Below are 25,598 nucleotides of genomic sequence, written 5' to 3'. Positions count from 1 at the left end.
CCATACAACTTTATGAGCTGCCGCTAGCTCCTATTGGCTTCCACGTTGGTCACGTGTCTGAGGCCACTTGAACGTTAACTTTTTATGTGAATGTATCCCTACCCAAAATAGAGCAGCATTCTTCTTCTGACCTTGCTTTGTCTAGCATTCTTTTACCTCTGCTTTTACACAGAATTTCGTCGTTGTAATATTCTTGTCTTTCAATTTCGAGGTAATATTCTACATTCGCTGCCATCGAAGTGAGCGTTGACTGACGGAAAAGAGAAAACTGCTCATCCTGTTTGGCACACTGTGGCATGATAGAGAAGCTTTTCGAAGATCTGTGAAGTCTTCGAAAAGATTTTTCATCAGCTTTTGTTTCTTGCCTTCGTGGACCAACAGACACTCTGAACGGTAAGGACTTGGGTTGTTTCTATACGCTGCGATCGAACTGATTTTAATGTAATGTAGCACATTTTGTGGAACATTTCAAATTAGGTTTGTTGTTGATGTTGATCTAGATGATGCTTTTGTTGTTGTTTGCTGCTGCTGCTGCTGTTGTTTGTTGTCCACAAGTACTGTTCCTTCCTTATATGTTATCTGACTGCAGTTGCCTAGCCATTGCAAAAAATGTGTCATGTCTTGATAAAAAAAATAATAATAATAATAAAAGGCTGCTTATTGTTATTTTCCTATTTGGAATAAGTATACATAAGCTATTTGTATCCGAATAGGAGCCTACTATTTAGAATGCTATTTTGGTGTGGTCCTTGTTTCAGAAAAGTTTGAGATTTCGAGTAGTTAATAATTAGGCTATTGTCATCATATATAACTTAATAGTAGCCTAATATCACACTGTATAGGCTAGGTCATGTTCTTAAAAAGAAATCTAAGTTTATTTTAAACGGTAGGCCAATACGAATACCCTAATAAATTAGAAATACAGTAATTAAAAGCGTATTATCATTGAAAATCGTCGTACGAGTGCTGAAGTGCATAATGATATAGTAGGCAAAAAATGTCGTCATCTGGCAACCGCAAAATTAGCCTACACCTCAATTTAAAACGGATCAAAGCCTTCTTGCAATATGCGATAGCTAGGGTGGACTATAATGGTATACTTTTAAATCATTCAGATTTTTATTTTATTTCATTTTATTTATTTATTTATTTTTAATTGTTGTTATTATTACAGCACGTTAGTCTAAGCGAATAAAGTCTCCCCAAACGAGTTGAAGAGCAAGCATCCTAATCGAAAATGGAGGATGTTTAATTTATCCCATATAATATATTATTATAAACGAATACTACAATACAAGAGATATGCATAATTATATAGGCCTATTTCTTCAATTGTGAACGAATGACGAGGTAAATATTGGAACATCAAAACCACCACTAGATGGTGATCTACTTTACTGGCTGCACAAGCAAGTGTTTTAAGTTCACTTGTGCAAGCTATGTTACAATGTGTCCACTGAAATGTGAAGTGAAACGGCAATGCCGTTGATACAGCTCAAAAACATCACTTTTCATAGCATCAACAACATTAAATATATACAGAGAATGGTCTTGTGTCGGATTGCCTGAAACATCTGGATCTAGAATAGCCAGAATGTTTAGCCGTCTCTGTGTTGCCCTAATGTCACAATTTGCATGTTGAATTTCGGAAGAACAAGCATAGGCTACCTAAAATAAACATATAGGCCTACAACTTAGGCTTACATATTTGAATTATTATTATTATTATTATGATTATTATTACTTAGGCTATTGTTAATATTAGTATCATTATCATCGTCATCTTTTTTTGTTACGTTTGAGCGACCTCAAGGTCATTGGAACTATATTTTCGTGTGTAATTTTACGACGAGCACTAAGGGAATTTGTCGGATCTTAAGATGCTGAAGCCGAAACTTAAGCGAATATCTCAGTTCTATTCAGATTTTTCCTCTTATAATCAAATAAACTGTAATGTGGATGTGCTAATTCCCTATATTGTATATTTATATATTTTCTCTCTGAAGCCATTTGTCAGCATATTTGAAACATCAGTGGTCAGTTTTATTTGTTCCATAAGTTTGCAGCATAATCACACAGATTTTAAAGAATCACAGTTGGCATATACAAACAACAATAATTTAAGTGAATTTAATTTAACCAGACCAGATAGCCATCCATTAACAGTATTAACAGAAGAATTAAACATTTTAATTCAGCAGTGTTTTTATACTATAAAAAACTGTATATTATATCCTCACTTACCATATACCCCAGAAAGCTCTGCTATTTGCAAAAAAATATCATTCTTTATGATACATAAGCTTGTTTCCTCATATGGACAAAAAAATAAATAAAAAAATATACTGCCAGCTTTGAGCATGAAGTAGGAATTTGGACCACACACACACAGCTCAACATATTTAAAAATTTCCATATGTTCTTGTTTAATAAGCTATATTAATTAGCGATGATCATATAGGCTACCATATTAAAATTAGACAAAATAAGAGCGTGTGGTACCTGCTACCAAATTACCTAAACTCTTTATTTGATGAACCAGTTTATTTTCCTTATATTCCTTTTTATTTTAAGTGGGTTGGCTATATACCTAAGAATTGTATCCTTTTGTATTATATTTTTTTATATCCTTGTGGGTTCTTTATTTCAAACCTTTAGATGCAGTTGTCTTTGAATCTACTGAATCCATTAGACATTCTGGTGCGTGTTTTGTGTGCAGGTCACGGTGCATTGTTTCACCAGATACAATTTTTCTACCGCAGAGTCGTTACCCTCTGAATGACCCCATCGCGTGCTCGCCTCCAGTTTGATGGTTTATGTAGTCCCGCTTTTAACCAGAGGGTGGCGCGCGGCTCCAATCTTTAGGGGCAAACAACAGCTAGTTCGGCGAAACTCTTGTTGCGCGCTCCCGTATCCAAACAATTCCACCCTGATTTCCTGCTTACGCGTGAGTTTACCGCTGGAGGTCATGGAATAGGATTTACGACTGGTCAACAAAAACACGTGACTCTAAGCCGTACCCCATATTTGGGAGCCTACGTAAGGGAGCATTAAGTCTGTGTCTCACTCATTTCCATAATTCATCATAAATTGTGCAAGGGTGTAATAGAAGCTCAAAACCACCAAGAGATATAAATCAAACACAGACGGCAGCATTGTTCTCTCCATCAAGGTAGTTGTAGTAACTAAAATAATTATACGGTAATTGTCAACCAATGAGCTCTTATTTTGTGAACTCATTTTGCGGTCGCTATCCAAATGGCGCGGACTATCCCTTACATAACTATGGAGACCACAGCTCCAGTGGCCAATGCAGAGATTCTACGGGCATGCATTCGGGCAGGTATGCTTACGGCTACAATGGAATGGATCTCAGCACCGGACGCTCTACCACCGGACACTTTCTCTCATCTGGTGAGCAAACTCAAAGCTACACAGACAGTCCAACTGCGACGCCTGTCCGGTACAATCAACCGGTTACCGCGAGCAGCGCCGAGACTTCCTCTGACCCTCTCCCCTGCTCATCCTTAACCAACTCTCCTGTCAGCGAGCAGTCACACCGCGCCCTGAAAACCTCACTAGCGAGCACCGCTGGCTCTGCGACCAACAGCGTCGGGACGGTTCTCAGTCGCGAGGACGTCTCTAAAGCGTCCATGACGGAAGAAAAACCGCCGGGAAGTGCGCAGACAGCTTCACAGAACGTATCCGAGGCGCCGCAGATTTATCCATGGATGCGAAAACTTCATTTAAGTCATGGTAAATGGAAAACAAAGTTCTGTTTTTTATGTTTGTTGGAGTATAGGTGTAAATGAACCCCTGTCAAATTACACAAATTTAGCTGGGGACATTTAATGCAAATAGTTTACTTTGGGGTTTGGACAGTTAAATCGAAATATGTCACCTCCAGCATGCTGTCATGTTGTTTACTGACTCCATGTCTCGGAACATAATATAGAATAGATTTTATTTTATTAAAATGAAAGAACCCAATTGTAGCTATTATTAATAGCCCTGTCTTTTACCCATTAATGATTTGGCTGTGCTATTAAATTCATTAAATAAATCTGATTTCATTTTAAGACGAATTAAATGTTATGCTTTCTGTCCTTGAGAGCGTGCCATGCACGCATACTTTGAAGATGAGTCATGTCCTTTCAACCATGTTTTGTGTTGTGATTACATTATTTATGTATTATAGTAGGCTACATTAAATCATAAAAGTGAAAATTTCACACTTTTGTGTATAACAGACAATTTGACCGGACCGGAGGGGAAAAGGCCCAGGACAGCCTACACACGCTACCAGACACTTGAGCTTGAGAAGGAGTTCCACTTCAACCGCTACCTGACACGTCGCAGACGAATTGAGATTGCACACACACTGTGTCTCTCAGAGAGACAAATCAAAATATGGTTTCAAAACCGCAGAATGAAATGGAAAAAGGACAACAAATTGAAGAGTATGAATATGGTGGCAGCAGGAAGCGGATACCGGCCCTGAAAATGTGTATATTGTAAATGTGCATAAACGAATAAATTAAATCTGTCAGTGTTTCTATACGTGTGTATGCGCATCTGCGCGCACACGTCTAAGTGTATGTTTTACAAGGGGATAAAGGTTTTTTTTTTTCCCCATTTCACAAAAGAACATCCCATTGGTCTTGAGACAGTGTGGCGCTCTGTTCTGCGGCCTTTGTCGGAATAATAATAATAATAGTAATTAAAACAATTACCTTCTGTGTTTTCATGTAATGTTGCTAATGTGGATAGACCTTTGCATTGACTTAGAAAAGCCACATAAAGGTGCCAATTAATATCAAACGTTTTGACGAAAAATGCTTTACGTTTGGTGCATTTGGTAAGCCACCCTGTAAAGGTTTTTGACTCTTCCTAAATGAAGCATAATTTAAATGCGTTTTGTTGTGTTTTTATGTTTCCTGTTGTAAATATAAATTGATGTATTTAATGTATTTATTTTAATTCGATATTAAATATCGATTGTATTTAATTCATTGTAAAGTTGAAGTAGAAGACTTTCTTTTTCGTGTTATACTGTCATTTTTGTGTATTGATAAAATCGTTATGTTAAGACTTGTCCGTATATTTGTGGTGTCCTCATTTTTTTACTTGAATATTTGTGTGTTTTACTGAACTGTTCAAGTAGAATTATTTAGCCTAATTTACCTTCTTGTGAAATTTTAATTATAACTGGAAGTGCAGAAAAACAATGTGGCCAATGATAAATGCAATGTTCATAATAATAATTTTTTTTATCTAATGTAAAATCTAAATTTGTTGTCAGGTTTTGCCCATAAGGATTGTGTGTGTGTGTGTGTGTGTGTGTGTAAAAGAGGCAGGTGTATCTATAAAAGTCAATGCACCACATAATTGTTCATTATTGATTTAAGCGTGAGTATTAATCATAAAATACCAAAATACCCGCTTTTCCACTTTCAAAACCTAAATAAAATATGTAGCAAGAAATTTTCAAATTCTAGTTTGTTTACAATTAGTTTTATTCTGCAAGTTTGAGTGAATCAACAGGTATGAGACACACTAATCACTACTTTACTAACTCAATGTGGAATGTTCCCCTTGCCAACTTCTCAACATGAGTGTGCGTCCACGCCCACGTCTCGCACTCTTCTCTTCTCTGGAAATCTGAAAAGGGTTTTAGCGGCAAACTTTAGGTCCTATGCCATTCTGGATCCGTGACATTGGCGGGTAAGATAAATAATGAGGTTTTCTCCACGAATTAGATCGTAAAACAGCAGATAGGCTCACTGGCCATAAAACAGTCACGTGGTGGCAATTAAAGTCAGTTTTATGGTTTTGGGGAGTCGACACTAGCCTATATCGCATATAAAGTTTAATCGCACTGACGTGGGGCTTCGTTCTCTTTCTCTGCAGACCTTAAGAGGTGTTCATTGACTTCTTACCACAACTTCTATTGACGCACCAGATTGCTATGGACTGGAAACACGTCGACCGGATTCACTCGGGTGGACGAAAGTCAGTTCCTGGTAAGTTCAAGTTGGTTTGTTTCGGTTTTTCGGTTCTTTGAATAGATATGATTTACTTTAGGCCCTCGGTGAAACAATGAGCAGAACATTAATGCACTCAGTTTCAACCGTGTAACTGTTAATTAGGGTTTGTACTGTGAAGACCTGCTTGTCCGGCAGATAAGTGGTAGGGGGCATTGCTCTCTGACTGTATAATTGCTTCATTTCTACTGCATACAATTCTGAATTGTAAGGACATTTTTAGTTAATTCTAGTCTGTGTTTTTGTATCAGCCACACCCTTCCAAACTTTTGGTAGTAGATGTTGATGCACAAATTTACCATCTACCTAAAAGTTTTATCTGTCTTTCTGTCTGTCTGTCTATCTATCTATCTATCTATCTATCTATCTATCTATCTATCTATCTATCTATCTATCTATCTATCTATCTATCTATCTATCTATCTATCTATCTATCTATCTATCTATCTATCTATCTATCTATCTATCTATCTATCTATCTATCTTTAATGGCAAATAGCTGTATGGTGCTTACTTTGTTAGCAAGATCATTTCATACTCTCAATATGGATAATTTGTTAATATTTCTGGATATTTTAACCACTGACAATCTTGTGATTAAAAATGAGTAATTTTTATTCAACAAAATCTTATAGCACCACTACTGCTCAGGACTGCAGTTATCATGCTCAACAATGCTGTTTTATTTTATCTTAACGGGCACATATAATGCAGCCTGAAAAATACAAATGTTACAGTAATGCAGATGAGATGAGAAAATGCGCATATAACTTCCACATGTTTTAAGCAATGTGTAAGAATGAGTGGGAGATAGACAGAATTCGATAGACAATGAAGGAGAGACGTGCTGAAGAAAAATGTCTTCGCTCCTGGTTCACCGTGAGGTCAGCGGCGGCAGGAAGATGAATGTGCGCACGCCGTAAACCACCAGCAGAGCTCGCTTTTGGCCAAGTTCAGTGTCACTCGCATTGGCGCCCCTTTCCCCTATAAGGATAAAAATGAGAGAAAGAGAAAGAATAATAACTCCGGCACACACCTTTAATTGCAAGAACTCTCAGTAGAATAGAAATGGTTCACAAATCTTGATGCAGCATGGATATCAGCAGAACGAAATTGATGGCTACAGCAGGCCAAGCTGTCTGCAGATATCAAGGTTGTTTGATACCATATGAATAGATTTGGCCTAATATTAATGGTCATGATAAATGGAAGATATTAAAGATGCATTGGGAAAACAATAGCATAGATAGATGAGAGAGTGAGAGAAAGGGAGAAAGGGAGAAGGGGAGAAAGGGAGAAAGAAAGTTGATGAGCTCGAAGGCTTGTTTGTGTCCATCTGTTTATTTGTGCTTGTTTGTCTGAGAGAAAGAGAGTTCGATTGTAAAGGTAGGGGGGAGGGCTGGGGTCAAAAGTTTACTGCAGAACAAGTAGCTGTCATCTGTTCTTGTAGAGCGCAGTGCCACTTTTATAATGGCACAAAAGATGGAATAGCTGTGAATCCCGTGAGTTCTGGTCTAACCTCGCGATGAACTCTGCAAGCTTGGTGACCCTGGGTTAGCATCCCCAAGAGACTACCTCCTCCGCCTATGCCAGAGATTGAGCATTCAGGTTTTATTAAGGGGTTTGATTGGTGATTTTCCTTTGAATAAATCGCATTTGATGACAAAAAGTTCTGCTGGACATTTGCATTTAGGATTTATCATATTTCCGCAATGAGCATTTCTTTGTTCTGAAGCGTTGATTTCTCTTTGTCTGGATTCTTGAAAACCAAACATTTGTTTAGTTTAATTGAATAAAAGAAAAAAAATAATACAAGGAAAATAATCTGTTTAGCATTATTTACCGGTTAATTAGGGATAAACGAGGCCGAGACTGTATTTAGATTTGTAATCAAATGACTTGGAATTGTCTTAGAAATAATTTTATTTAGTAGACTTATTCTGCTTACATGCGACGAAGCATCGACGCCATATTCTCTATATGTTAGCGAATACAAGCCTCATATCTGCCTCAAATTTGGATATATTTATTGGATCTCTTTGGGTAATTTATTAGGCCTATTAATTGTTTTTTTTTTTTTTTTGTTTTTTTGTTGTTGTTTTTTTAAGAATGCATAGGCCTTGGCTATATTTTGTGAAATATTTGACCTTTCCGAACAAAATCTTAAGTATAATTTGGTACAGATATTTTAAACAACAAAAGGCATTTATAATAGTGATAATTATAGCCTAATGTTATGATGATTAATAAAGCTATATCACACACATTTGTAGCTGCAAAATTTGTTTAATGAAAGTAATTTATAAGAATAATTTTATCCAAGGTTATATTCAGACAGCTTAATTTACGGGTCTTACCTGAGGTTTATGGTTTAAGACCTGATGAAACTTGCTATAGCCGGAAATTCCCTTTTTAACACAGAGAAACACAGCAGGGATCTTTGTAAATATAAGGTTTTGAGTCTTAAAGTCCAATTACTGGTCGCTATTTAAATTATTTAGATTTTTAATTTTATTTTGGTTTCAGCCAACAATAAAAATGAATATTTAGGTTGCAATTCGGTAGGCTAATTGTGTAAATCAGTTGTCAAGTTCACGGGTTAAAACTGAAGGTGATTAATCTGTTGGCGAAATGTATGTTGCCTTTTACATTTTTCGTGTTTCATTCACTGTTAATTTGTTTAATGTTTGCTATAGTCAATTTATTGGCAACTTATAATTCTATGTAATATGACCATACGCCGTTTCTGAAATTAACTCTCACTGAGTAAAAAAAAAAAAAATTGGCAACTAACCACGATCTCTCTTATTTATATCTTATATTAGCCTAATTGTTGTGAGATTTACGTAAATATCCATAGTCGGTGATTTCTTTCTTCTGATCGGCTGATAAACTGTTTGTTTTACCTGCTTTAAATAGCCTATGTAAATACTGCTGCGTTTTGGTGTTTGATTTTAGGTCTCCAGTTTTTTTGGTTTTTTTTTACACAAAGGAATAAAGCAAGCTGTATAATGTATAACAGACGACATGGTACCTAAAGCCTTTGCTTTCTTTTTTTTCTTCCTTTTTTTAAAATTGTATTTATTTATTTATTGTTAAAACCTTGCTGTTAAAAGTCTTTAGACGTTAGCAATATAAATTCATCTAGAGGTGAAATCAAATTCACTCACTCAAACTACTTTATAACAACATTTATTATAGCCTAATAATAGGAACAATAACGATACTAATTATTATTAAATTTAATACAAATTATTATTAAATGTTGTTATAATTTTTTGAAAATTAAGTTAATGATATATATATAGCCTATATATATATATATATATAAAAGGACCCTGTTCTAAATGAAGTCCAAGGCCGGGGTAAATGCAAGGTCACTGCGTCTAACAAATATGAAAATGTCACCTTTTCACGGGGCACGCCTTGTTGTTTAACAAAGACTGTCAATGAACAAGATTAATAAGGGACGAAATGGACGCTGAGTCATGGAGAGGTCAAACCGAAGTTATCTCTGTGTAGCTAAAGAAAGGTAGCCAGAGCTGTTCTGAGGCTGTGGGTCCTAATAACGTGAATCTTGCGTGAATGCTTGAACAGGAGTTTTCCGTTCGGGCTGACTGGTGAAGCACTACATGGAAATATCAAGGAAAAAGAAGCATTACACGAACTACCTATATCGCAAGAGGGATGCTTCTTTATATTCGTTTATCTGGGCAGTCTTATCAGCTTCAAGGTCAGGAATATATATATTATTATTTTTTTTGCTCACGAACTTTAACAAGGTAGGCCTTCTCATATTTTAGTTTTCATATAAACATTGGAATTCAACAAGATATGATACAGTTATGGAATATAATCGTACAAAAATCTGTAGTTTTAACACTTCTTAACACTGAGATATTTCAACTTGATGTTGCAGCCATTATTATAACGATTATTAAGTATTTTTATTACCATTTAAGCAATATTCATACAAATATAACTGTATGTAGCCTATTGCTGTAAATTAAAAGCCTCCAGCAATAAATACAACTGATACAACTAAGTAGTGGCTACCTTCAAACATAGTTGAATTGAAGCTATTGTGCAGAACATGAAAGTTGTTAAGTTGTCCATTTTAACTGGACAGTTAAAAAATATTAATATGACCAACATATTTCATTCTGGGACTTCTGTGAAAGAATGTCATATTTATTTATTTAGACTAGGCCTATATTTAAGTATGTTTTCTCTTAATGAAGACACATGTGAGGTTTTCCTATACTAATTCGGTACTAATAATCATTTTAATATCAAACGATGCAAAGGCGTGCAACTAAAAGGCTCGTGTATGCATTCGTTTTTATTGACTGCACATGCTTGGGCTGCTTTGAGCAGATCGTCTAGTTGATTATATTTCGTAAAAATTGAAGATACCAATGGCAGACCCCCTAAAACTAAGTCCGTTTATTATGTCTGTAAAAACCGTTACAAAAGACGTGTGGAAGTATTGGTAAATGCTGTTGCTGGCTTGAAAATAGTCTTTGTCCTGTTCATTAACAGGTGCATAGGCTAATATCACTGGTAGTTGCTTTGTGAAAGTGGTCATGATGGGCCTTCTTGGAGGTTCTTTTGAGGAACCTATAGAAATTTGAACATCCCTGTAGGGTAGGCTACAGAACTGTAGGTCGTGGTACACAACAAACGAGATTTCTTTTTGTACATTTGTCATCAGAAAGGGCATCAACACTGGAAGGGGATGCTTTCGTGATAAATCACGTCTTCTCTTGCACTCAATCCTTTATCACTCTATGTCATTTTAACATAGATCGTATACATTCAGCTGTTTCGTTTTCTATTCAATGTATGTAACTATATCGAATTAATTTCTCATATTACGATAACAAAAAGAGACGCATATACCGCTCGAACACATTTTTGCTGTGATAATGCCTGGCCTGCTATTGGTGCTTGTTTACACGATGCCCACAGGAGGCGCTGATTGGTCGCATTTCTCACGTGACCGACCAACTTTGTACATTTGACAGAGGAGTAGGTGGGTTTTGGAGAGATCAGAAAAACGACAGCACGATAAAAATTAGAATTGTTGCACTTTTCAAATTAATGATCATGAGTTCCTACTTGATCAATTCAAATTACATCGAACCTTCTTTCCCACCCTGCGAGGAATATCAGCAGAACGGATACATGCCCGTGTCCTCTGATTATTATGAGCGGCAGAAAGACGCGGGCTTCCCCCATCACGAGGAGACATCATACCCGCGATCAAACTACCAAGAGCCGAGCTATGATTACGGTAATGTGTCAACCAACGGCCTCAACGATTTCACCGACCGTCATCACGCGCAACCTCAATCCGTTCCGCAGAATCATGGACCCCGCCTCACCACAGAGAGCTGTGCTGGTTCAATTGCGAGCAAGGATTGTAGCCTCGTGTCAGAGGCTCTCCCAGGCGCACAGAAGGGTAAAGAGCCGGTGGTGTATCCCTGGATGAAAAAAGTCCATGTTAATACTGGTAAGTAATGTGCACGGGCAATAAAAGCTCTAGGTGCCCTGTGGAGGGCATTTGTCGGAAGGCATGTAGGGAACATACCCTGTTGTAATTGCTCATTTAGAGGATTTACTGCCATCGAGATCCCGGTGATAAGGAGTTCTCGCACATTTGATTTCCCCCGATGTTCCGCCCGGGCCATTTGCCTTTTGTTGCTTACGAATCTAAAGAAAGTTTATCTTTGACCATATTCACAACAAACAGGCCTTTTAATTTAGCTATTTTCCCATAGGATTTGACTCGTGTTGCAATGCTACCAAATTAGTTACATCAAGACTGAGTGTGAATGGAACAGGCTAGTCGGCGAACGACGCGAATCCATTGTTTCATACTCTACTTGTTTAGTGCTCTTCCAAAATTTCGAAGTGTACTAATTATCCGGCATCTCACTTATACCTGAGAATGTCAATAACACCTGCTTGGTTGTGTGTTTATGTGTTTAGTGACCGCCAGCTACTCTGGAGGAGTGCCCAAGAGGTCTCGCACCGCCTACACACGACAGCAGGCTCTTGAGCTTGAGAAAGAATTCCACTTTAACCGATACCTGACTCGACGTCGACGAGTGGAGATAGCACACACTATGTGTCTTTCTGAGCGTCAGGTGAAAATCTGGTTTCAGAACCGCCGCATGAAGTGGAAGAAAGACCACAAGCTGCCCAATACAAAGATCCGCTCCTCAAGCTCTGCGCCCTCCAACCAACACGTGAAAACGGATGCCACTCAGCAGCAGCAAACGCTGCTTCCCACGCCGTGTTCCTCGAACCTATAGTGCTAGAAGCAAATCGACACAGACGGAACTGAACAAGAAAGAAGAACACATTGCAGTATTAGGATCGGAATTTCACAGGGTCACTTTTTATTCAGTGTCCGACGAGGCAAACTTCGCCTTCCCAACCTCTTCCTCCACTCTAATTTGAGCTGGAAATCACATCCTTCCTGTAAAATAGTTTTTCTCTCCATTAAAGGAACAACAGTAGAATGTACTTTAACTTGGACAATGGATCATTACGTTTTCTGTCTTTAACCGAGGCATACCGAGTCTTGTTTGTGAAGATCAACGCTAGTGACGCGTATACAAACTGACATTTTAACATGAAGGCACAAGTATAGGAACAATCGTCCTGGAGTAGATATCTTATTTGTCTTAGTTACATATGAGTATTGTTAAGTGTATTTACGTCATCAAAGCTGTGAATATTCGTGTATTTGGTTATTTGTATATTGGTGAATGATGTCGAGTTGTTTTAGTAAGCCTGTATGCAATTGTAGGCTACCCGTGGAAATAATAAATATGACTTTATTGTGCTTTATCCCTTTAGGTTAATCCATAGAAAAGACTAAGGTGGCCTTTGTTATTTAGCTGTTGATCGAGGCGTAATACCGTTTTATTCCAAGTATTTTGATAATAACAAAAACAAAACTTTATAGCCTATATAACTGAAAGGAATTGTTCGCATTGGACTAAAAGCTTGTCTCTGAAATTTGTATTACGGATATTGCGAGACCAATACTGTTTAGACCAACGTTTTATGTTTGCTAATTTGATTTTCAAGACACAATAGCATTATATGAAAAGGTGCACTTCACAAATCGAACTACTTTTTCTACCAAACATATGAGTTTTTATTTATTCAAGCAGACTAATATTTTGGGTTTTTGTTTATAAAATAATTAAAACGCCATAGCATAATGGTTAGGCTATATTAGTGTTCCTTTACAAGCTTTAATGGTTTTAGATTTTCCTTTACAAGCTAACTTGTAATGCGATACAACGTTGCAAAATTCCGCATTGAAACTGCGTTCAAAGCTTTCATTGCTGTTTGTTGAATTATATTAATTAATGCAGAATTTTTGCACTTTTTTCTTCTAAATCAATTTTCAAACTGTTAGGGTATTTTGATGAAATCCCGTACATTTGTAATTCGTGATTTCACTCATTATTTTTCGATGACATTTTCAATATAAGCAGACCTCCTTTGTGTACCCAAGCTTTTTGCTTTTTATTTGTCAGGACAACGACATTTTTTAATTTGATCTTAACTATAGCGAAATCTCGTTTGCAGTCACTTTCTAAAATCAAAATATTGGCTATTTAAATAACAACTATCATTAACTATTCCCCCATAGAAGTCTATTGAAATAAATTAGAGACGGACGGTAGGCTACTTACCAGTGTAAACTACTGCTGGGTCAAGCAAAGGACACAAATGAGCTGTCCAATCATCAAACTGAAGCACTGTGTATGACCCCTTAACCTCTGACCTCGCCATATTCAGCACCCTCACAGACCATGGTCCTTTTATTTCTCGAACGCATGGGGCAGCAGTGGAACTTGAATATGACCTGAGCATTTATGGGAGACCAAACCCGTACTCTGTGGTTACTTTGTGCCTTATTTTACAAAATATTACTTAAATGTTAAAATCCTCTAAATTTCTCACCCTTGAACAAGTTAATAAAGCTTTATTATATAAAACACACGAAATAGACTTCAACATGAAATAGACAGATCGAAGAAAGTAAAGGAATGGTCGATCATTTAAGAATACCAAATTAGGGATCTGAAGTTCACTCATAATTTGTATTTGTAATTATCACCAGAATGGCAAATATTACACTGAGACAACAGTGGGTTTTGAATTTGAACAGCTTATCATGTTCTTTTTACGATCTGTTTATGATATGTTGCAGTCTGTGTGTGGCTTTGGGGGAATCAGTGACGATGTCTGTTTAAATATTCAGATTTAGAAAGAAAACCCTTAAACTGCAGTCACTATGAGATCGAGTCACAGTTCGTCATCATTGATTCAGATCTTGACAGACAGGAAATTTAAACTTCCATCATGACACTAGCACCTCACCTCTCAATCTACCATGCTTAAAATTTAATTGACTGGCTCACATGACCTTATTAAATAATAGATAGGCTACATCTTGGTTAGAAATAGACACAGGAGGTTCGGTAGGATTTTTCATTTTGCAGTTGACCGTCGACTTAGCCAGACCTCACAGAACCGACCAGCTGGTCCTCTTCCGGTCAGTCTTCAAACAGGGCTTTTGGAGTAAGTAGCTAATCTTATCCTTTTTTTTTTAAATATAGATAATATTTTGAAGGTAATATATGAAAAAGTATGCAGAACGTGTGAAGTACAGGCTATGCAGATGTTGTTTGTACTTATGTGAACTAAATTTATGTTTTCTCTCATTATCCAAAAAAATATTATCATTTTTCCCTGAATAATAAAAATTCGAGGTTAAGTAGGCTATCAGTTTATTTGCAAACGTTAAATAGTGAATCACTGTCATTTCAGTGGTAGTGGTTTTCGACGCATATACAAGGCAATTGTAAACAGAAACGTAGGCTAACACAACAATAATGATAATAGTAATGTAAGCCACAAAATCATTTGACTGTATGTATCAGTGTCTTGTTTCTATTAAGAACAAAACACAGGACACATATAAACGTAAGTATATATTTCAACATTCAATATTTTATTCCGTTTACATTCAACAAACGTCATCCGAAATCATAGGCTACGTCCAATAAGCAGTCATAGATCATTGCCGTTTTCACTGGCAACATGGTCAAACTGCTTTGAGCTGTACGTCATTATTAGCTTTGATGATGACCACGGTAAATCCAAGGAAAAGAATTATCTTCGTCTGCGTGTGGTAGTAATCTTAGCTTGCTTGAAGAGCTCCAAATGTCAGCATTGAGTACAGATTTGTTCTGTCCCCTGGCGATTCTCCACGATCCATTTAGAGTGAAAATAAAGCCATGCCTGTTGACTTCTTTAAAGTCACTTTGTTAAGGGAAAACACACTAAATTGTTGAAATATGTTTATGCTGGTATGCAGTTAATAATTCAATAATAATAAAGTCATTTAAAAATAAGTGATGTCATCAAAATTATAGGCCTTTTAAAATCACAAAGCGTAGTTTTAAAGCGTTCGTAGCGCACTTGGTGCTCGGATGAATAGGATGGAGACATGCTGAAATATATGAAGGCAAACAGACAGCACCAGGGACATCAGCATTTTCGCGTTGGGTCTCGCAACACCCCAGGATTTCTAGTTCTAACAGGCAGGTGAATACACCTAAAAAAGTCCAAGCAACACAAAAAGTATGACTAAAGCAGTTTTTGAAACATTGTTTACTCCTTTAAAATGTCTGACATTCATAAGTCACGCTTGAAAGCACATACATCAAAAATGAAGATGTATTATGCATCGCCTTTGCACTGTTCACTCAAAAGCGGACAGCGCTGGCCTTTGTCCAAAGATTCTTATTGTATGAATATTGAGTTAAAATGATAACATAGCTCATGCTGAAATCTGGGGAAAAAAGTTTGTTCTCATTCAAGTTATGGCTTTTGGGAGAACAAAGCATTGGTGCATGGGGGAGAAGCGGTCCTGCCTGACTGAGGTGATTAATTATCTTCAAGGCTTCACCACGTCTGGTGGATGAGCTTTCAGTAAACACTCTGCTGCCGGAAAACAAGCACCAAATGGTGTAAAGAGTAGGCCTCTTTTCGGGACGGGTCTTCTTTCTTTTGTTTGTTGAGGTATAGGCTTGATAGATCACTGCTCTGTAAAAAAGCAAAGAAAAAAATGTAACTTTACAGCGACTATGACTCTTGTCGCTAACTAAAGTGTATGATGTCCACAATAGTAACTTAGTATTGACACATACATTAAAGTAGCAATATTTTATCTTTATCTTACATTTATAGGCCCATTTGTAATTTTTAGTACTTTAGAGTTGACAAGAGTAGCTCTAAGGTCAGAGAGAGCAGATGCTTGTCCGCTGATAACACGAACTTCCATTTGGAGTCTTGTTTGACTGATACACCGTAATCACCGAGAGAGGGCCACCTTGCACACTCGAGGTCTTTACAGTTTGGCTATTTAGGATAACAGTTGTGTATTAGATTTTAATATATGTAGTTAGTTGCAGGAAGAATTTGGATTGTGCATTTTTAAAAGATAGTCAGAGGGGAAATCTGATTGTATTAATATTAAGAAATAAGACCTTCATTTGTTCTCTACGAATCCATTTATTTATAACACACAAACAGACTATTAATCTATTAAATGTATGCTTTCAGGAAACTCCACAAACCCAAAAAACACGAAATGTTCTCTCAATGCAACGGACTGCAACCAATCTCATTGTAACATTTCAGCTAATCTCTGATGCCGTCTTTTGATTAAAAAAGGCCCAAAATTAAGACCAGAATTTTACATTTCGACTTATTGTCTAAGCACAGGACTTCCGTCGTTTCCATCTTTGTGATTCTACTCAAAGGGCATCAACAATAGTCTCTATTAATGATTCACAGATCAAAAAAGGTTTCCTTTTTAATAGACACTGGGTCACGTGAGTGGGGCGCATAATATGGTTGCGATATTATGATGAAGGGGGTGGATGGCATGCGAACCCCGGTCTGCTGCTGTGCTGATAGCGCTAGCCTACTTCACTAAAGTGGGGTTGGGTCATTGTGGACTTGCTGGAAAGCCGGAGAGATAGAGAGAGAGAGAAAAAAAAATAAAAGAACGAAAGACCCTGCGGATGATGTTATACGGCTGTCATGAACGGATATGTTTTTCCACACAGAAAAAGACAGAAAGCCCTGCGCACCATGAGGATGGATTTTATTTTGAGGTATTTCCGTTGATTGTTCATTGCTCTATAGTGAGGTTTTACGGCTCAAAGAGAAGGTCAGTTATACCCTACAATGGCGGATAAATACAGGAGAGAGTAGGACTCAAGATCATTAAAATAAGCTCAACTTCGAGCATATTAAAGAATCAACTTTTATTCATCACTTAACCGGCACCGAAACAACCACAACACTCGTAAATCTATTTGTGTTTCATACATTTACATGTTACATTGCTTTAAGCAACAATTTACAAAACCAATATTGTTTAAAAATGTTAAGAAAGTTATACTGATTTTTTATTTAAAAAAATGTATTAAACTCATAAATCAGAATGAATCTGCTTCATTTCACAAAACCTGAGGAACAGATGTTTATTATCAATAAATAGCCTGCGCGTGTATAATAAAGTAAACATGTAATATAAATGTAACTGTTACTTCGTGGACTAGCTATTTTATGTAGCCTATAGTTTCTAATACATTTCAAACGTTTAAAAATGCAGTCCAAAACATTTTCTCTCACACCATTAAGGTTTTTTTTATTTTTGTTTTTTAGAATAAAACTATTATTTTTTAGCCTAACATTTTTATTTTTAAATGAGAGAATGATTAATGATAATATATTTGTATTGCACGTGGATTTAAATCAGCAACACTTGTGCGTGGCTGAAAAGCTCAGGTTGTGAGGGTGTGTAAACTGGGTTTTCCCAGAAAGAATAAATCACCAGACAGCGAATAAAACTCAACAGAGCAGTGGCGGCCGGATTGTTGCGGAGCTCGCATGGGAAACGAGGATATAATATAAAGAGTATCATCCAGAAGCACGCTGCCTCGCGAGGTCACGACGCTCGAGTCTTGATTTATGGGCTGGGGGACTAAGGGCGGCCGCTGCTAGAGAGCTAATGACTATTCGATCTAAATTCTCTCGGAAGGAAACACAATGGAGGAGAACTCGATGCATTTGCCCGAGTGTTTTATTCCCTATATTCCTAATGATGATGCATTCTTATTTTCACACATACATCAATATGTATCTTTAACTGTAAAAATATTTACAGTTTATTTACAGTATTTTTATTATATGCATTTGATCTATTAGTAGGCTAGTGTAATTAATTGCATTAGCAAAGCAAGAATCAATTTTAAAATTGATATCCAGCACTAATGTTTTTTTAGCTTTCACAAAACTTAAGAATACGTTACCAAGATCGTTTTCAGTAGTTAATAGTCTTTATTAATATCTGTTTATGTACGCTATATTTGTCAGATAGCCTATAAGCTGAAGTTATATTAACCATTCGTAGTGTAAATGGATTTAGAGTAAAAATAGTGCAACCCAGCTAAAAGAAAAGAAAAAAAAGTTTTTATTGTCTAAAATATTTTGAATTACATACTCATTAATATAGAATAAAAAAGGACATAAAGCGAGTTTATTTTTATTTAGAGAGTATCACAGTGCGCCCACTGAACTGTTCAATTAAGTGTGATTGACATTAACAACTATTTACATTTCTCCTGGTTTGTGTTGATATGAACAAACATAAAACAAAGGTATTGTTGTGAGAAAAGACAAAAAATGACGATACTTTTATTTCTTGTCGTAGATCTTCAAATAAATGAATGTGTCCCATCACTAAGCCTGCAAGAGACTGTGTTTTGCTTAAGGTGAGCTCTCAATTGCATTTCACAACTACCATGTCTTGCTATATTGTTTAGTATCATTCCATTTACTTGGCTTACACGTGCACGCATGCACACACCTCTGTTACACACCTATGTAAAATGAAGACACATAATTTCATTCTTGCAACGTTATATGGTCCAATTGTCATTATCAAGGAGTCTGCTGCAATGCTCTTCAGCTAACGTGAGAAAATTGTTTTAAAAGGCTACGGATTAGGGATTAATACATGTTTTTTTTTCCTGTAAAACACATCTAATATAAGAAGTTAAATGGCTGTGATTTTTTTATTTATTTTTTCATTTTAAATGTTTAAAAAAAAGACCTATCATTTAATCTATTTCTCATCAGTTTGCGCGCCATTAATGAAACCCCTTAGTCATCGTTTTAATGAAAGAAAAAATGAAACAATGGTGCAAATGTTCAAAATGCTGAAATTGTAGGAAAACCGCATACACAACGATTTTAAATCCCACTCACCATCCCACGCCGCCCGCTCTTTTCTCTTTAGTTTTGGCAATGTGTAACCCAGTGGGCCGCGCGAGAACATGAATCTGCCTCTGTGTTTACTGCCGTGCTGCGTAAGGACATAAATCTTCGCGTCTGACCGAGAAAATACACAAGCTGATGTTGGTAATTCATTCGAATGCAGAAGAGTTTGATCCATAACCTCCCGTCCCCAGCTCGCGGCTCCCTTTTTTTCTTCCTGCTACTTTGGAGGTCCTGGTGTTTTATTGCATTTTTCTGTGTAGCAAAAAGCATCCTTTGCTTTTTTTTGCCGATAGTCCTTCATTCAGTCTTCATGACCAGTTATGTGTTAAATGTTAAATAATTTATTGAAATGTTGCAGTACACTATTATTACTACTTCTACAACTTTTATTATGTTGTATTGTTATTGTTTATTATTACTAATTATTATGGTTATTGTGTTGTTTCCTGCTGCGATTTATAATTTCCTCAAACAATGTGTGATAACTGTATAGCCAAGTAATAACCAATTCAGTTTTTTTTTTCAGTATGTAGCCTATCTGTATTGCAGTTCTGATTTTTTTAATAACCAGATTTGCTATTAGGTTTGACATAGTTTCAACAAATAGCCTAGTTCTGAGCCTAATTTTAAAGATTTTGTGAAATTGTATGTATCCCATCCTGACTGTGTTTACATGGGAGTAAAGCAGCTTTCTGTGCTTGAGAAGGCGATTCATTTGCATAATTTTTCTTGTCTACGGTGACGCTTTGTTTCGAGGGAGTTCACTGGGGTGTGCATGAGTATGTGTTAACGTGCTAGTTTGTGCACGTTAGTGGTACACGAAAGACTCACTAGAGCGCAGCCCATGGTGGCAGTTAGTATAGGTCCGAGAACACAGGCGGTCATTTAGTAGTAGGCTATGTAATATGTGTGTATGTGTGAGGGTGCTCTATCTTTACGACCAGGGCGCACGAGACAACTTTCGTTATCTGGCTGCTATACTGATTTACGTCAAAAAGAGAAAAAGACAGAAGGAAGGAATTTGAATTCTCGAGCGCGACGGAATCGCAGCTTTACTGCAGATAACGTCCCATGACTCCTGCAAGTGCAGCTCTGGCTTTGTTGTCTTCCCGATTTAGCTTTATCCTGGACCGCTGTTTGATCGATTTCTGCCGCTGAATGAGAGAAGCTCGCGCCGTGCTGCGCGCTGCTCGTCAGAGAGGAAGGTAAGCGGGACAGAGGCAGAGTTCTCGCATGACTGTTAAATGGCGAGTTTGTGATTTATGACCGCGCGACTGAAATCTTGGTTCAGGAAGAGTTCATACTCGCACATACACACACTCACTCACAGTCAAGCCAGATTCCTCCCGTGCAGCAGCTGGGTATCCTGCTTTGTGGCTTCAGTGGCTTTTCTTTCAGCTTTCATATGATAGTGCCAGAGAGTAAATTATTGGAAGTCAAACATGGATGGCTAATCTAGAAAATAAGGAGGGCTTTTGGTTTGGTTTTATGTAATTATGTGGTATCGTGTAGGCGATGGCATTTGGGACTGATTTCAGTACAGTTATTTCTTTGATTGTATATATATATATATATATATATATATATATATATATATATATATATATATATATATATATATATAAAACAACAAAAACGCTTGTTCCAATTTGTATTATTGAGTCGAAATGTATTGGTATATTTTATTATTATTATTATTATTATTATTATTATCGTTGCTGGTATTATTTGTTATAATTGACGATGCAATTCTTGATTTTTATTGTGCGCTAAGTAGATCATGGTTCTTTTGGTTTTCTTTCTTATATAAAAGCACCTCGAATTGTGGGATATAATTAATAGAGTATTAACCTTTCAATTATCAAACTTATAACATTGGAGTTGAACATTTCTACCAGGCGAATGTAATTCGTTTCAGTGGGTACTGCCGCGCTCTGCATCAGATCTGGGCTGTGGCGATCTGGGCCGTGGCGATCTGGGCCGTTTTCCCGGCTTGACGACTCCTCATACATCCACTGATGCCAGTTAACACTATCCATTATTTTTGGTCGGCGTGGAAGAGTTCAGTGTGGTTATGGAGACGCGCGTCTGCCCGGTTTTTCAGGTTTCTTGCAACAACTTTCAAACCCAAACAATACACGCAGGGGCTTGAATTGATGTAGACTAAAACGTTCTGAAACACCTTAAGAACTTAAGAACAGAATAACTTGAGTAATGTCATTTGTTTAGAATAGAAAAAAATACAGTCAACATTAAAATTAAAAGGACATATATAAGACAAACTCAGCACAAGCACGCAAAAAGTTATTTCTGCGTATAAATAGCAGGACAAACACAATACGCAGTAGGCCTACTAGGAGATCGTGTTTGAAGAAAGGTCGCATTGCATTCACGGCAATGGTTGTGGCTGATTTATTGCCCTAATACTTTATTTAGGTTTACACTCATTTACATTAACACTGTTTTACAGGAAATATTAGTTGTAGGCCTATGTGCTAATTTGTTTATTTATTTTAACCTGTTAATATTGACTATATCTTATTTTGATTGGACTGTGTGATTAAGTCAAATATTTCAAGCAGTTATCATGCTCTCAGTTCTCTTTACTTATGTTGGCTATTGTTGCAGCTGGCCATAAGGTAAGTGGTGACCGACTCTCGCAGTCTCGCCATAGTGTCAACTGAGCTTTGAAAAGTAAGATGGATAGGCCTTATTCCACCCGCTCAACGTATCTTCTCTCACCGCAGGTTCACCCGTAGAGCCCATTGGCGAAGAGGTGTCACGTGACTACGTTGAGCCAATGTTCTTCTACGAAGGTGTCAGGACCTTGTCAGAAAGTGAAATAAACATTGGGAAACGGCGAGATGCAAAAAGCAACCTACTGCGACGGCTCGGCAATTTACAGTGGCTTCCCCTATCAAAGCGCAAACGGTTTAGGTTATGATGCCAATCAGCAGCAATATCTCCAGGCCCTTCATGTGGAAAGTGAGTACCATCGACCGGCCTGCTCCCTCCAGTCCCCTGGTGGTTCTGCAGCTCTGCACAAACCCAGTGAAATCTCCGAGGGCTGCCAGCGGAGTAACGGGACACAAGCACCAGTACCAGACATCCCCGATAACAACCAGCCCCCTACTGCCCCTTCCGGGCCATCATCCCCCGGTGCCCTGAACCAAATTCCAAGCAATGATACCATCAGCGAGAATCCTGGGCACTCACCTCCAACGCCAGCTACAAGAAAACACATTTTTCCGTGGATGAAGGAGTCCCGTCAGAACACAAAGCAGAAATCTTGTAGTACCATTTCAGGTGATTACGTGTATAGCTTAACTATAAAATGTTATTAAATAAGATGTAAACGCATGCGAGCCGTATTTTACGCATCTAATCTTAGTTGAGTATTCGCCGCTTTCTGTTTTTTTTTCTTCCTATAACTTGATGCCAACTAATATACATGTCCTATAAAATAGCTATGTAAACACACATCTTAATGCTACATGGAATTTAGCATTTTCTACTTTTTTGTCTCCAAGTGACAATTTCGAGCTTAGCATTATTTCAAAGGCTTCTGAGCATTCTCTCTGACATCCCCCCCCCCCCCCCCCACACACACACACACATATGTCTACCGGCTTTACTTTAATTTGGTAGGCACCCGTTTTATTGAATTGAATTGCAAACACAAACTGCTGAAAAGTTCAGTCATAAAACATTTGTGGAAGAAAAAACAAGTTGACTATTGCACTCTCGCTCTGCCCCACTTCCGGAGCAGACTATCCAACTTTTCTATACTTATTTGTATACAATATATCTGCTGTGAAGAAGTAAGCAATTATGTTTTCAATACAGTATCATGTGCTTGTTTTACCCAATGATATCCTGATATCCTAGTAATACTCTATAATCTTTAAATTGATTAATAATTTACAGTGAGCTCCACTTAGTGGGACATACACAATGACGCTTTTCGTTTTACTTTTTTCCTCAACAGTAGAGAGCTGCCCTGGAGACAAGAGTCCCCCAGGTTCTGCCGCTTCCAAGCGTGCTCGTACTGCATACACGTCTGCTCAACTCGTAGAGCTTGAGAAGGAGTTCCATTTCAACCGTTACCTCTGCCGCCCGCGACGAGTGGAAATGGCAAATCTGCTCAACCTTACGGAAAGGCAGATTAAAATATGGTTCCAGAATCGCAGGATGAAGTACAAAAAGGACCAGAAGGGGCTTGGAATGATGCCCTCTCCTGGAGCACAGTCCCCTCACAGTCCCGTTGCTCTGTCATCTGGTGGCGGAGGAGGGGGTGGGACTGCATATTTAAGTTCAATGCATTCTCTGGTTAACAGCGTGCCCTACGACTCACCCTCTCCAGCATCATATAACAAACCCCAGCCTAATGCGTATAGCCTGCCTACGTCATATCCACCTCCTCTGAATAACTGCCCGCCTCCTCAGAAGCGGTATCCGGGGACTGGCACAGCCACGCCTGAATACGACACGCATCATCTTCAAGGCAACAACAATTACGGAACGCAAGTGCAGGGTAGCCCGGTTTATGTCAGTGGCGGTGGAGGCTACTCGGATTCTTTGGTAGGTATGGGGGCCTCGGTATTTGGCCTGACCCATCTACCCCATCCACCTCAAGGCAATATAGACTACAATGGCTCAATCACCATGGGAAACAGCCATCAACAAGGAGGGTGCGAACCAAACCCATGCACATTCACAGACCTTACACCGCACTATTCTCAGGGAAGAATTCAGGAAGCGCCCAAACTGACGCATCTATAGTGCGATGGACTTCTCCCTGTCCACGGCACTTTTCGGCCACCTATTTTGTTCATAGTTTTCCCGACATAGCCTGTTTTATGTTCAACTTTACATATAGAAAATAAGTTCTTAAAACCGTATAGGCTAAATGTCATGGCATATATGTAGGCTAGGGCTATTTGAATTGTTTAGGTTAATCTGAAACAGGGTATAAGAACACAGTTTTATGATGTTTTTAAATTGATTTCGATTTAAAAGTTTTTAAATTGTCCTTATAGTCCACGATTTTTTTCTGTTTTGCATTTTGCACTTGAGGGGGGATGCATATGAACATGTTTTTTTTTTTTTTTCCAACAGTTTTGTTATACAGCGTGAGCTCGTGTTTTTCTCAGTCCTTCAAATGTATTTATTTGTTTCCATGGACAGTAGATTGTTTGTGTTATGTAACCCTTCAGATATACAGAAATGGGTAAAAGTAAAAATGCATCCGGGGATTTTCGCAGTCATGTCAGCGCTTAAACACATTGTCAAGTGCTGACAGGCAAGACTGTTTATCAAAGGTCAGTATGTTCGTATATTAATTAATGTTTGCGAATGTTAATCATGTCTTGCTCAAACAGTTGAAAAAGACATCCAATCAGATACTTTTTATTTGTTCGAATATTTTTGATGTCACATATTCCATGCTGCTCCACCTCTGAAGAAATAAAAGAAACTAACTGACGAGCTTATATTGCCTTCGTAGAAACTCAACAAAAGCATCAATTAGCAATATACAATTAGCAATCAAAAAATCATAATCAGCAGGTAATTTGCTCAATGTACGTCACTGTTTGGTTAAATTAAAATGAAGTAAAATTTAAAACTTATTTTGTAATAAAAAGATGACTGAAAGACATTTGTATAAAGGACACAAACAAGCAACTTTTGCATATATTTAATGAGTGGTGAACCGTCATTTCCTGCAGTCTTGCAGTAGGCCTATGTGAAAAGAGCAACCAGTTCCATCCAGTGGCAGTCTCCTATGGGCCTCCAGCAGTGCCTGTGGGAGTAAAAAAAAAAGTCTTTACAACTCTGAAATGCTCAAGTCCAGTCCCTTTTTGGGTTAACAACAGTGAAGGAAAAAGAAAAGTCAGATACTGCATAAAAGATAATGCTATTAGTAAAATAATGCTAATAAGAAGAACGCAGAAGTCTCAGAAACAATTCAATTGAAATTTTATTCAACCATAATCAGTACTCGAGACAGACATACACAATTATTTCTTAACAATTAGAGACGCTTTATTTAATATCAACAATGTAGTTTTGCAATTTCACTTTACAAAAAAGGGGATTGATTAACAATCTCATTGTTGTGCAGTACACTGGAAACACAAGTCACACGTAACACAACAGCAA

General features: G+C 37.6%; 3 protein-coding genes and 1 long non-coding RNA gene across 7 annotated transcripts; 3 read left to right on the top strand and 1 right to left on the bottom strand.

The window, feature by feature from the left end:
- Positions 1-261: 261 nt before the first annotated feature.
- Positions 262-5,101, top strand: hoxa5a (homeobox A5a). The gene is made up of 3 exons (XM_039678995.2): positions 262-393; positions 2,720-3,756; positions 4,251-5,101. The coding sequence occupies exons 2-3, from the start codon at positions 3,216-3,218 to the stop codon at positions 4,499-4,501; spliced, it is 792 nt and encodes a 263-aa protein (XP_039534929.2). The 5' UTR covers positions 262-393; positions 2,720-3,215; the 3' UTR covers positions 4,502-5,101.
- On the top strand, positions 369-24,928 carry hoxa3a (homeobox A3a). 4 transcript variants are annotated; one of them, XM_089123158.1, is made up of 5 exons: positions 369-393; positions 5,911-6,023; positions 18,868-18,928; positions 22,184-22,742; positions 23,425-24,928. In XM_089123158.1, the coding sequence occupies exons 4-5, from the start codon at positions 22,301-22,303 to the stop codon at positions 24,216-24,218; spliced, it is 1,236 nt and encodes a 411-aa protein (XP_088979284.1). In that variant the 5' UTR covers positions 369-393; positions 5,911-6,023; positions 18,868-18,928; positions 22,184-22,300; the 3' UTR covers positions 24,219-24,928. The 4 variants fall into 4 exon arrangements, with proteins under 4 accessions (XP_088979284.1, XP_088979283.1, XP_088979285.1 ...); XM_089123157.1 differs by lacking the exon at positions 18,868-18,928; XM_089123159.1 differs by lacking the exons at positions 369-393; positions 5,911-6,023 and adding an exon at positions 16,679-17,263.
- hoxa4a (homeobox A4a) lies at positions 9,862-12,905 on the top strand. Its single transcript, XM_039678997.2, has 2 exons — positions 9,862-11,559; positions 12,039-12,905. Exons 1-2 carry the CDS (start codon positions 11,148-11,150, stop codon positions 12,362-12,364), a joined length of 738 nt encoding a protein of 245 aa, XP_039534931.1. The 5' UTR covers positions 9,862-11,147; the 3' UTR covers positions 12,365-12,905.
- Positions 15,983-19,659, bottom strand: LOC120483783 (uncharacterized). The gene is made up of 2 exons (XR_005623653.2): positions 19,425-19,659; positions 15,983-16,187 (listed from the first exon to the last, which is right to left on the bottom strand). It is a non-coding gene; the product is annotated as an uncharacterized LOC120483783 (long non-coding RNA).
- Positions 24,929-25,598: the final 670 nt, after the last annotated feature.

Source organism: Pimephales promelas, chromosome 18 (genome assembly GCF_988280905.1).
Source record: "Pimephales promelas chromosome 18, fPimPro1.hap1.1, whole genome shotgun sequence".
NCBI lineage: Eukaryota > Metazoa > Chordata > Actinopteri > Cypriniformes > Leuciscidae > Pimephales > Pimephales promelas.
This window is presented reverse-complemented; position numbering and strand designations above follow the sequence as displayed.

Bases quoted from the DNA above. Each gene is read 5' to 3' on its own strand.
- hoxa4a (XM_039678997.2), top strand. From the start codon at position 11,148: ATGATCATGAGTTCCTACTTGATCAATTCAAATTACATCGAACCTTCT. The intron at 11,560-12,038 runs GTAAGTAATGTG...TTATGTGTTTAG, and splicing joins AAAAGTCCATGTTAATACTG to TGACCGCCAGCTACTCTGGA.
- hoxa5a (XM_039678995.2), top strand. From the start codon at position 3,216: ATGAGCTCTTATTTTGTGAACTCATTTTGCGGTCGCTATCCAAATGGC. The intron at 3,757-4,250 runs GTAAATGGAAAA...TGTGTATAACAG, and splicing joins AAAACTTCATTTAAGTCATG to ACAATTTGACCGGACCGGAG.
- hoxa3a (XM_089123157.1), top strand. From the start codon at position 22,301: ATGCAAAAAGCAACCTACTGCGACGGCTCGGCAATTTACAGTGGCTTC. The intron at 22,743-23,424 runs GTGATTACGTGT...TTTCCTCAACAG, and splicing joins ATCTTGTAGTACCATTTCAG to TAGAGAGCTGCCCTGGAGAC.